Here is a 12,625-nt window from a genome sequence, read left to right as displayed (position 1 = left end):
ATGGCTGAGCCAGCCCTGGGAAGCTGGGTGTGACGGGCACCACCTCCCTGGACAGGCCCACCCGCTGCAGGGAGGACATGCACCTGACCCTACGTCTTGCACAATCCCTTGCAGGATGAGCTACACAATGATGCTGTCTCGGCCTTCAGTGGGGAAGTGAAGTCAACGCTGGACACATGGAAGGTCAGTTGCAGGCCCGGGATACCCGGAACATGCTTACAAAGCAAGTGAAATTGAACTCAGGGACTTCAGACACCAACTCAGAGCACACATTAGCTGCAAATATGTTGTCAGCATCTTGAGAGCCCCTAGAGTCTGGCCATCACTCTTCAGGACCTGGGAACTCCCACCCTACCCCACGACATGGGAAACTCCTGCGGGGACGGGAAGGCAGAACAGGCCCTTGCCCTGAGGCAGAGGAGGTGGCCCGATGACCTGTGCAGACGATGACCTGTGCAGACGCAGCCTCATAGTCTTCCCTGAGGCCAGAAGGACAAGAGGACCGGAGCTAAATGAGGGCATGGGGAGCCTGGTGGGACAGGTGCTGCACCCGGGCTGCAGGGGACGCACCTGTGGCAGCCACACCTCGCCCTCCTGTGGCTTAACCAGGAAGATGAAGAGTGGACAGCAGCCACCTGCCTGCAGCTGTCAGGGTCCAGCAGGGGCTCCCAGGGTTGCCCAGCACATGGCCCTGAGCATGCAAGTCAAGGCCCTGGGAGAGACCTTGCTTACTGCCTGCCACCCGAGACCCCTGGGGCTTCACAAGCCCCACATATGGGGCAAGACATCCCCCCATGGAGAGGACTGACATACTCAGGGAGGCCTTGACCTCTAACCCAGGGACACACCATGTGGCCTGAGGCTGTCTCCTGCAGTGCCAAGTGGGGCGGCTACTCCAGGGCCTGGATCTGTGTGCTCACCTAGGGTCCCCCACAGAGGCCTGTGCTGTCTGGACGTGGCCCTCTGAAACGCTGGCAACGAGTGCGGTGCCTGGCAGCCCCATGTGCACCTGGTGGGGCTGGCGAGTAACTGAATGTGAGAGGGGAAGAAGGCTGCTTGCTCAGCTGACCTGTAAGGGCACCTGTGAGGTGCCCTGCTGCTCTGGATGCAGGGACATGGCCAAGGCACAGATGTCTCAGACAGCAGCCCCAGCATGGCCCTGACCATGTGCAGAGGGCACTCTTGGGTGTGCAGATGTGGGGCCTGCAGGAAGAGGGCAAGGGGGCTGGGGTGGGCTGAGTTTCAGCAAAGACTGAGGGAATACAGTGTGGGGGGAGGGTTGGGGAAGGACCAGGCAGGGGGAGGGTTCTGGAACCCAAGAGCATCCTGTACCCAAGTGCAAAGGCCCCAGGCTGGGCAGTCATGTGGGCACCTAAAGCTGGTGCCCAGTCCCCTCCTTGGGACAATTCAGGTGGACACAGGCTGGGACTGCCTCCTCCTGTTCTGACCCTGAACCTCTGGACACTGCCAAACTCTTGCCTGGGCTCTCCTCAGTCCTCCTAAACCACTCCGTTCTATAGACATCTCTCCTGGGCTTTTGGGGTCCCTGTCCAGGGACCAAAGCCCTGTACCTGTGACTCCCACGATTCCGACCCGCAGCCCCAGATGTGAAATCCCTCACTGGCCAAACTGTAGCCAGAGGCCCCACCCGGGCCCCCCTGCATCCCCTGGGACGCGGGCCTGGAGAAGGCCCCGGCAGGGCCCCTGGGGGCTCTGGACCTGGCCCACAGGGGTTCCGCAGAAGCAGGTTGCAGAGGAAGCAGCAGAATCCCTAGAAGGTGTGTTGGGGGCCAGACACACTCTGGAACCAGGCTGGGCTCCCGTGCAGACACTAGCCAGATCCCGACGCAGAGCTGCAGGGCTGAGTTACAGCTGACCTACTTCCAGGCGTCTCACCTGGGGGCAGGACACCCTGTGATTACCTCTTTGGAAAGCCAGAGAGCCCACATGTGGGAACACCCCGGAGGCCAGGCAGCAGGCGGAGCCTGGATGGGAGGGTGGCCAATGGGCAGCCTCCCCAGCAGCACCACAGGAGGGCCACACCCCAGGAGGCCCTGCCTCAGGGCACAGGAGACCCAAGGACACCACCAGGTGAGGGGCCTGCATGGCTTGCACTGCCAGAGTGGCCACAGGCCACCTACGCTGCAGGGGTCATCTCTGAAGAAGAGCTGACCTGGGCAACAGCTGGCAGAAGTGCCCTGCTGACTAACCACTGTTCACGCACAGCTCCCGGGAGCTCCAGGCTGGTCCCAGCAGGATGCCTGCCTCAGGCCACCTTGTGATCCCAAGGAGCACTTCAGTCTCCTTTGACTCTAAAGTAAGGGTCACACCTCCCGGAGGAGGCACGAGGTAGGCAGTGGCACTCAACTCTGCCCCAGCAAAACTGGGAGGGGACAGACAGCATGGCAGGCGAGGGCCTCAGGGAGAAGTGGGACACTGTGGCACACACAGGCAGGAGTCAGCAGGGACGGGCCGTCTCCCAGCAGTGGGGCCACCTCAGGGACCCGCTGCCTGCTCTGAGCGAAAGGATCCCGAAACTCAAGCCCCGCGGCCTTTCTGGCTGTTTTATTTGCTCAGTAAACATCTGCAGAGAGCCGCAGGCCCTGAGAGGAGGACGGCCCACGCCCGCCCGCCAGGGGCACCCAGCCCTGGCCTGGCCCAGCTCCGGAGAGACTGCAGGGAGCCCCATGGCCTGGCCCAGGCCACCCGCAGACACAGGGGCAACCAGGCATCCTGGCTCCACTCCCCAGCTGGTGAGAGGCACAGCAGGAGTGGACAGTGCTGTGATCCTGGTGGAGTGGTCATTTCTCAGTGTGGGGAAGGACAGACAGCTAAAGATGGAGGGAGGGCCAGAGTGGGTGGCAAGAGACTGCCGTATCAGGGAGGGGCAGGATGACAGTGACCAATCATTCTGGGCTGGGGATGGCTTCTACCCCCACCTTGCCATGGGCAGTCTCAGGGCCACTGACCAGCAAAATGAAGAGACCCTGTGTGGAGGGTGGGGAGGGCCCAGTTGGGGAGGGGCTGAGCCTGACCCGTGGGCTGCAAGGATGTCCCAAAAGCAATTCACAAGCCACAGTGGCTGTGACCCCTCCTGTGGGTAAGGAAGACAGATCGACCAGTATGTGGTCTGCTCTGTCCCAGGGGCCTGGGGGAGCAAACTGTCCTAAATAAGATACCCCAAAGGGACAGTCGATGCCTGATGCAAACATCCCCAGCCACCAGCACTCCCCTGCTTAGGGCAGCGGGGTCAGCACTGTGCTTAGGCCAGGAAAAGTCCTGGGCTCTACCATGAGGCTGGATACAACGCGGACAGCAGAGCCTTGCTTCATGGCCAATGCCTGTCCCCACTCTTGCAGGCCTCAGGGACGCTGCTGAGGCTCAGGTCAGCCCTGCTCCACGGCCACCCTGAGAACTTGAAATCCTTAGAACTGTGGTCTTTCTTTTTAAAGAGCTACACATACACAGCAAATAACTCTCGGGGAAAAATAAATCACCACTGCACTCTAAGGTGGACATGTGACCCTTAACAGACTCAGAAGGTGGCATCCCCACCTTCTAAGTCCACTCCAGAGGCATGGGGCTGGGTCACCGGCGCTGGTACCCCAGATGGTCCAGGCAGCATCCTGGGGGTCACCAAACACAGAGGCAGTGGCTACACCATGCCCAAGGGAGGCAGACCCATGACACCCAGGCCCAGCACAGCCACAGGGAGCCGGGACGTGCTGGTGGGCTTTAAGCCTGCAGAAGCAGTAGAGAGGGGTTGATGGCCACTGAAGGCCACTGAAGGCCACTGTGGGCACAGCAAAAATCATGCACTGACACACACACACCCAGCACTGTGCCCTTCCCTCTGGGCTCATCTCTGGGTCAGGTGGGCAGGGACGTGCCTTACTGGGACATGCCCGGGCAGGAAGGGCCACAGGGCTCGAGGCCACTCTGCTGCATGTGGGGACAGGTGCAGGGCCACTGGGTACCCAGCAAGCCGAGCAGGCAGGTCCTGATGGCCGGTTTGAACAGCAGGGCTCTGGATAACCACTGTTCCGGGCCCCGAACCCCTGATCCCTTGAAAGTGAGAAACGGATCACTCAACTGTGGAAACGCGTCGTCCACCATGCGGGCAGAGGACGTCTCAATGAAAAGGAAGCCAGCTCTCCTGGGACGACAGCTCCGCGTCTCCAGACCACTGGCTGGTCGGGGCACGCGCTGCTGGGGAGAGCTGGCCAGGGTGAGCACCCTGAGGACGCAGAGTGGAGCTGAGCTTCCCACTGAGGTGTCGGGGGCTTCCAGGTGAAGGTGGCTGGGGCGGGACCTGAGCCTGCCGGGCGGCTCCATGGCAAAGGCAAAGCCGCAGCTTGCAAGGAACTGCTGTCCCCAGAACATAGTCCCTGAGCCCACACGCCTCAGAGGGTAAGTACAGCACAGGCCACTGCCCCTCAGGTGAAAGGCCAAGGGCTTGGGCCAGACGACTCTGGGTGCCCCGCTGAGAGTCAAGGTGACATTCCCTGTAAACCAAAGGCCCAAGCTGGGAAGAACCATGAAAAATACAGGTAGAAATGGGAGACGCCAGCTGGTGGCTCCTCTCCCAGCACATCAGTGCCATCGAGACTGACAGAACTCATCAGGCCAGCAGCAGGGAATGGATCCCTGGACACTGAGCGGAGCTGGGATGGAGTGGACAAGCTCCCGTGAGGACAGCGTGTCTCCTAAAGAGCCAGCAGCCTGGGGGCCAGGCAGAGGCCAAAGTCAGGCTTGATCGGTAAAAATGTGACCTCGGTCAGAATTCCAGAACCCAGACCAGAGCCCAGGATGGGGAGCTCCCGGCTGGCTCCCTCCAGGAAGGCGCTGCCTGGCTCGGGCCTGCTCGGGGCCCAGGCTGTGCATGCAGAGCAGTCACGGGTGGGACAGGAGCCAGCTCCTGCTGCTAACACCAGTGGCCAGAGAGGGAAATGAGCCTGGGGCCTGGGACTGAGACCTGCAGCCATCTGCAGGGAACAGTTCAGAAATCAGCACGTGACTGTCATGGAGACACCAAGTAACCTGCCCCGCTGGACAGCGTGAGCACAGGGCCTTCGGAACGGACCCCAAAAGTTCTAAGATTTGATGTTAGTCTAAGACGTGATGGGTGCACAAGACCGGGCTTTGCTTGCAGCTATAGAATACCTCTGTGTGCACAACGTACGCACACCCTCGAGGTCAGCTCTGAAGGCCACAAACCAACCAACAGTCTTTCGCAGCCTCAATCCTGATCCTGCTGTTCCCCCTCAACGGCAAGCGAGCCTTCCACGTGCGTCTTTCCAGAAAGGCAGAGGGGTTACAGAGGCCTCAGGTGTGTGGGAGGGAGCCAGCTCCCTGAGGGCAGGGCTGTGAGGCCAGGCCAGCGTCCACACCAAGCCAGACGCTCAGAGGCAGGGACGGCAGCACTGGCCCCCCGCAGCCTCGTCTGCAGCACTGTGACACCACCCCTGCCTCCCACCACCTCCCAGGGCCACAGCTGACAGTGCACACAGGCAAGGATGCCAGGAAGTGGCCCTGGGCCTCTCCTGGGCCACAGGCACGAGCAGAGATGGCCCACCAGATGCCAGGCCATCCTCAGTGTCCTCTGCAGGTCACACTGGGCAGGGGGCAGCTGGCCAGAGCCTCCAGCTCTGGGCCCAGCACTGACCCGGCACACAGCTCCAAGGTTAGAGGGAGTGGCTCTGCTTTCCAGGAAGTGACCTCTCAGAGGCTGGTTACGGGCAGGGACTTCAGAAAAGGGAAAACCCATCAGAGCTGGGGGCGGGGACATGCTCACACCACAGAATCTATGGGAAGTACCCCAAAACCCCGGGTGACAGAAATCGCCTCATGACTCCAAAAGTAGCCAAGGAGCAGGCAACTGTGAGAGTGCGGCTGAGGGCTGGAGAGCAGCGCCACGCCACCCTCCCCGTCCCTGAGCTTGACCTGAGCTTGACCTGTGCCCGGGCTTCGGCTGCAGTACACGCAGGTTTCACAGACCCCAACAGCCCTGGGCCCTCTTTCAGACCCTTGTGTGTGGCTTTCTGTCCAGAGAGAGGCTTAAGCTCCTCACTAAGTCTGTAAATGCCAGACGGACCCCACGGCAGCCAAGGTGGCCGACTGGCACCAGGCCAAACAGCAGCACCCCAGGCAGGGACTTGCGGGCTGCCTGCCCTTGGCTCCACTGGGGCGTCCCGAGCACCTCGGTGTGGGGTACGAGGCCTTATCCCGGGAAGCAGGCTTTCTCTGCTTGGGAGACAGGCCACTCACCTGTAGAGGGCATTTGGCCACGGCTAGCCCAGAGGTGACTTCACAGGGCAGTGCCTGTGCAAGCCAGCGTTTCCACAGAGCACACTACGGGCATTTACAGAGTGACCCTCAGCCGCACCAGAGCAGGTACAACTGCGTCCCAAGTACACCTGGTGACTCTGAGGGGCTCCATGACCCTGCCGAGAGCAGCTGGGATGGAGGTAATGAGGTCCAGGGGCAGAAAGGAGGCTGGGGGGGCACTCCAACCCCATCCTGCCTTCTCCCCACCTCAGGGGGCCTTGGCCCTGCTTCCTGTGGGGCAGTGCACCTGGCCCGTCTTTCCCTCCTAAAGGGAGTGTGACTCTGGCAGGACGCAGAGGGAGGGAGGCACTAGCTGCCTGGAGGAGGGCTGCTTCCCCAGCGCGGGAGGGAGATGCAGTGAGGCTGAGAGGGGCAGGGCCGGAGGAAGCAGGCCACCATGACCAGGGTGCGGGCAGCACGATCAGGATGGGTAGGGGAGGGTGCAGAGGGTGAGCAGGGAAGGCCCTAGAAAAGCACAAGACGGGATCAGGGCTCCATTCCAGGGTGTCTGTCCAGAGCAGAGTGGCAGGAGGAGGAGAGAGAAAGGACCCCCCAGGGAGTGGCTGGTGAGGGCTGGGGAGACAGGGGAATGAAGGGGAAGGGTAGAGGGGACTGTGTCTTCTTCCTGCAGGCTCAGCCGCTGGCAGGTGAGGGTCTGAGATGAAGGCTGCAGAGGGAGGTTCCAGGCAGAGCCCTGACCCTGACCTGTGCAGGGACAGGGCCCGGGGCCAGCTGGGGACAACCTTGTCTTGGCCCTCTCTGCTCTCAATCTTCTGCACACCATTTCCTCCACCCAGGGCTTGAAGAAAGCAGAGGTCCTGGGACGAAGACTCCAAGACCTCTCACTTCATGTGACATCAGATGAGCTACTTTACACACTAAAACACAACTCCCCCTGCCCACAGAAGAAGTTTCCTCACCACGGAAATGCACTTCCTAAGAGCCGGCAGCATGAAGCCCTAAACTGCTAGTGCCTGCAGCTACTGTGGAGTACGAGTCAGGCCTGGGAGTGTCTCAGAACTCTGAAGGACTGGCCCAGAGTAAGTCACCAGGAGTGCCAGCTTGTCAAGGGACATGCTCCCATGGGAAGGCCACAAGAACAAAAGCGGCAAGCGTCCCTCCCTGTCTGGACCAGGTCCCCACTCACTATCCTCCCGGCCGGCAAAAGACAGTCTTTAGAGAAGCTGCCACACACCCTTCCCTCCCACATGGGAACCAGGTCACACAAGTTGACTGGGGTCAGATGCCCTGGGGAGCGTCGCTTACTGCGAAGCCCCAGGAAACTATCCTCCCAAACACAGAGGTGGAAATCCTCCTGTCACTTGTCCCGCCTGCCCCACGCGCCCACTCTCTCAGGCACTGACTCAAACGACCAGGCAAAGCCCCGCACACGAGGCCACGGAGACACAAAGTCAGCCTCCCGCGCTGAGCTCGGACGCGTGGCGGGGATGCCCGCTCTGCATCCAGGCGCGGGGCCTGCATCCGGCGGGAACAGCGCCCGGGCCTGGGAGGAGCGGCAGGGACCGGGATGCGGAGCGGAGATCAGGCTGCAGAACCAGGCAAAAGGGGTGCGGGATGCGGGGGACCGGCGCCAGGGACCTGGGGATCTGATCTGGGTAAGGGCGGCGGGAAGCCGGATGCCGGGGATCGAGCGTCGGGGATCGAGCGTCGCGTCGCGAAGTGTAGGGATCACGGGACGGGGGTCGGCGAGGGAGGGCCCGAGTCCCAGGACCCTCCCCAGCCCCATCGGAGGCCGCGCCTCCGGGGCCCGCATCCCGCCGGGTCGGTGGCGGAGCGTTCGGGGACACCCACCTGGGCCTTCTGCAGGGCGCTCAGCCGCAGCTCGTGCACGAAGGGGTTCTGCCCCGGGGGCGCCAGTCGCCGCGCACCGCCCGACGCCACGCCGGAGGCGGGGGTGGCCCGCGTCCCGCGTCCCCGCAGCCTCATGGCCGCCCGCCGGCCGCGAGGGAACCGGCGCGGAGCTGGGCGCCGAGCGGGCGGAGAGCGGCGGGAGCGGCCGAGGATGCGCGGCGGCTGAGGATGCGCGGCGGGCGGGCGGCGCAGGCGCGCGAGGGGCGGCCGTGTGACGTGGGCGGCGGGCGGGCCCCGGGCGGGGCGTCCCGGGCCCGCCTCCGCCTCCTTCCGCGCCCGCCCTGCGCCCAGGCCAGCCCGCCGGTGCGCGGGCCCCGGCGGCGGTCGGCGCTGACCGCGGGGACGAGGAAGGGGCGGGGCGCGCGCTCCCGGGGCGGTGGGTGCGGAGCCCTGGGGTGGCGGGCGGGTGAGTCCCAGGAGCGGGGAGCAGGACCTCGTGGCGGCGCGGCTGGTGTCCAGCTCCGCGAGGTCCGCGCAGCCTTCTTTCCTCCCGGGTCCGTTCTGACCCGGCTCCTGGAAGGCGGTTCTCCCCGTCCTGCTCCCCGGCCCGGAGGCATTGTCCAAGGCGGATCTCCAGTGGGCTCCCGGGGTGGGAGAGGGCTGTGGGAGGCGAGAGTTTTCCCCGACTCCTCTAATTCCTGGCAGTTACCGCCGAAGATACAGGGGACATTTGGGGATCCCTAATTTGAGACTCATTATTGACTCGAGCCAAAGCTTTCAGAAATAGCTTTCTGGTCAAAATTTATAAATTTGAAAAATCCACTGCACATCTTTTGCAACGTGATCAGCTGAATTTCCCTGTGCACCTCAGTGCGCTGCTCACAGCGGGCTCTGGGTGAGGAGGGGCTCAGACACCTCCACCTCCATGCCCACCGCCCATCCTACACTGACACCAGAAAGCAGAGAGCAGGAGGAAGAACCAGAGCTCTCCCTGCAATGCAGCCCCCAAAGGGACCCCAAAGTCCCGAGGCTCCTGGACATCAGTGCTCTGAGGATCCCAGCCACGTGTTTCCTAGGCAGCTGGTCAGGGAATGGCCTGAGCCCTCTGCCAACAGGCGGATATCCTGGCTGAACAAAACAGACCTGTGGCCATGTGGTGGGCCCTTCTGTGGCCCTACTGTGTTTCCAGGCCTGGATGGGGAGAGAGACAGGACTGACGCTGAAGGTCTCTGCCACCCCACAGTGTCCAGAGGGAAAGGTGCTGGCTGGTCCAAACACTTTAAAACCTCACTCTGGACCTCAGCAAGTGACCTCGCCTTGGGACGTCCATCTGTGAAATGAAACCCAAGAGGCATTGCCCTCCTGCACACCAAGAGAGGCTGGGGAGCCCTTGCAGACTGAGATGAACCTGGCTGCCGATGGACTGTGTCAGTAGTGCTGTGGCCTGGCCATCGGCATCCCACTGACCTCTGGGCTTTCAGTGGCCACTTGTTCCACTCTCCAACACAAGACCCCAGCACCCAAGGATCAGATCCTCATCCAAACTGAGAGTCAGAAAAGCTCCAGGGCACAGAAGCCTTTCTCCCCTGCAGGGCTGCCTCTCTGCGCAGACAAAATGGGCTGGCCTGAGGTGCCCCCAAAGTCCCGGGCAGAGAGCCCCGAGGGCAGCCCAGTGCAGAGGTGCTGCCGCCTGAGAATTGGGTCTTGGCAAGCAGAGAATGAGGTGCCGGTATCAGGGTCCTCCTAGCTGTAGAGGCCAGGATGGCATTGAGTTGGCCTAGCCGTGGGTGACAGCTCTCCCGGACCACACAGGGTCCTGTTGGAGACGGGCAGGGTCCTGCGTGGCCTGAGAGCTCAGTGTGTGCCAGGCTGGCCTGCGACCCCCAGAGAGGCTGAAGCGCTAAGCCCCAGGACCTGTGGGTGTGAACTTATTTGGAAGTAGGGTCTTTGCAGATGATAAAGCAGGTGAAATCAGTAGGCCCTGTGCAGTGTGACGGGAAAATGTGGATAGGGACGCACACTTCCAGGATGAATGCCGTGGTAAGACTGACCAGTTATTGGAAACTGAAGAGATCTGGAGAGCTGCTGCCCTGGAGACTTCAGAGGACGCCCCTCTGAGGCACCTTGATCTCGGACTTCTGGCCTTAGCTGGGTGAGACGGCAAAGATCGCTGTTTTATCCCAGTTTGTGGCCATCTGTAGGGAGCCCCTGTAGTCTCTAAGAGTTTATGTGAGCAGCCCCGTCCTGCCCTGCAGGCTGAGCTGGCTCAGTAGGCCAGGGGTGTCCTCTAGGAGTGTCCTCCAGCCGCATTCAGGGGTGTCCATCTCCCAGGAAAGGGCCTCTTCCCTCTGCCTGCCCAGTTCAGCCTTGGTTGGAGCCACCCTGGGAATCAAGGCTGGATGGCCCACAGTGGATCCTTGGGTCAGGAGGACCCTGTTGGAGGAGGCTAAAGGTATGAGGAGACACAGGCAGGAAGTGACTGAGGAAGATGTGTGTCCTAGAGATCCCCAAGACAGGTGTGCCACGGGTGACATGGGGCAAGTCCTCGGTCCTGGTCTGCTTGTGCGGCGGCAGCAGAACACCTGAGATGCGTGATGGCCAGGACCAGAGCCTGGGAAGTCCAAGACCAAAGGGCTGGCAAGCTTGGGGGCAGATGAGTGACCAGCATGTTCTTCCAGGATGGCCCAGGAGCCCCATGTCCTCACGGGGCAGAGAGCGGGGAGAGCAAGCTCACCCCCGTGGGCCCTCTTGACCGCAGACCTGTTCTTTCCTTCTCCGAGTTCAGGTCACTGTGAGTTCATCCTCTCTTGCGGTGGGAGGGACTTCAGACACCTCTTATTTCTTGCTGGACATTTCCTGCCCAGCAAGGCTCCGCCTGAGTCCCACAAATGTCTTTCACTCCTGGAGTCTTTATTGGCCCTTTCCCCAGGTGGTTTTCTCTCTGCCCCAGGTGTGTGGTTGTGCATTAACTTCCAAACATTTGGAGATGTTCCAGACACATCTGTTGTTGGCGTGAATGCAGTTCCTTGTAGTCACAGCACTTTGTCCTGGGAGTCCAGTCCCTTTATGGCCTGTAGTTAGGCATCAATTAAAAATGTGTGGGTGGAGGGTTCCGGGATGCCACCCAGATCCAGCCGGCTTCTCTTTGAGTCTCTGTGTCTTCGTTACTTGTGGTGCCTCGTTCTGTAGTGAGGCGGTCACTGTGGCTAGAGCCCTGTCCGGGTCTCGTGTATTCTGAGGCTGTGGTGCTGGGTGAGCATGGATCTAGAGCTCTGCCTTCTCTCTGTGAGCCCACTTCTATCCTGATGCCTCTCAGACTTTGGTGGCACGTCCCATCCTGAGGTCCACTCTTCCGATGCTGGCGTGGTCACTGCAGCCCCTGAGTGTAGAGCATTTGCGGTGTGACTTCCTGTCCTCTGTGTTGCGTCCTTCTGTGGCCGTGCCTTTCAGGAGGGTCTCTCACAGGCAGCGTGGAGACACATCCTGCTTCACCAGCCCGACTTTAGAAAGCGCTCTGACAGCACCAGCAGATGGTGCACGCTCGGCCGTCTCGCGCGCAGGTCTAACCCTTGCATCCTGCCTGTCTGTCTTTTCTGGTGGCCGTAGGTGTCTTTCTCTGTGTGGCTTTCTGTGGACCCCTGTCTGTTTTCACTGTCTCCACCCGGGGCCCATCAGCACTCCCCCATTTGGTTTGTTAGTGTGCTGCAGGGCTCGGCCAGGTTGCCTGGGACCTTCGGATCGTCGCGCCCCTTCACGTGGAGCTGAGGCCTCACGCCGGGGGCGTCCACGGCCTCGCACCCTCCGCGCTTGGGCTTTCTTTTCTTTTCCCTGCATGCTGTGGTGGAGCCCAGGGCCTTGGGCATGCCAGGCCAGCGCTCTGCCACTGAGCCACACCTCCAGCCCTTTTTAAGTTCCATTTTGAGACAGGGTCTTGCTGGGTTGCCCAGGCTGGCCACACTCGGGATCCTCCTGCCTCAGCCTCCCAGGTCACTGGGATTTCTGTGCCTGGCTGCGCTGCTGTTTTGTATGTTGAACAGTGGGATTCATCATTTTCCCTTTGGCATTCACTTATCTTTCAGGAGGTTAGACAGATCCCTCTGGGAAGCCTTTTGTATTCACTGTATATCTGCCATTTCCAGCATGTTCTTTGTTCAGGTCTGAGGTTTCTTCTTGGGTTCTTTTCCTTCCTCCTAGAGAAGTTTCACTGACATTTTTGAGTGCAGAGCTGCTTGCCATAATCTTTTGGATGCATGGCCTGTTTTAATTCTGCCTTCACGTTTGTAGCATTTTCCTGATGAACACAGAATCCTAGAACAAGTTTGTACTCTGTCAGTGGTTTGTTTGCTTCAGTGGGTCTTTACATTCCTGCCGATACTTGGTATGTTTGCACTTTTTCATTTCAGACAGTCCAGTAAGTGTAGAGGTATTTCATTGTGACATGAACCTGCGTTCCCAAATGAGTAATGCTCTAGAGCCTCTTCTCATG

The 12,625-nt window shown here is 60.9% G+C and overlaps 1 protein-coding gene across 2 annotated transcripts in view; it reads right to left on the bottom strand.

The window, feature by feature from the left end:
• The window catches only part of Lpcat1 (lysophosphatidylcholine acyltransferase 1), a 46,498-nt gene extending 38,200 nt beyond the window's left edge, over positions 1-8,298 (bottom strand). The window contains exon 1 of one of the 2 annotated variants that reach the window (XM_034636568.2): positions 8,140-8,298. In XM_034636568.2, the coding sequence (XP_034492459.2) occupies positions 8,140-8,274 (135 nt within the window). In that variant the 5' untranslated portion in view covers positions 8,275-8,298. The remainder of the gene's footprint in view (positions 1-8,139) is intronic. The other variant, XM_027943936.2, reaches the window with a different exon arrangement.
• Between the last annotated feature and the right edge of the window lie 4,327 nt (positions 8,299-12,625).

This window comes from Marmota flaviventris, chromosome 5 (genome assembly GCF_047511675.1).
Source record: "Marmota flaviventris isolate mMarFla1 chromosome 5, mMarFla1.hap1, whole genome shotgun sequence".
In the NCBI taxonomy this organism is placed as follows: Eukaryota; Metazoa; Chordata; class Mammalia; order Rodentia; family Sciuridae; genus Marmota; species Marmota flaviventris.
The sequence above is the reverse complement of the archived record's forward strand: the minus strand, read 5'-3'. Positions and strand labels throughout refer to the sequence as shown.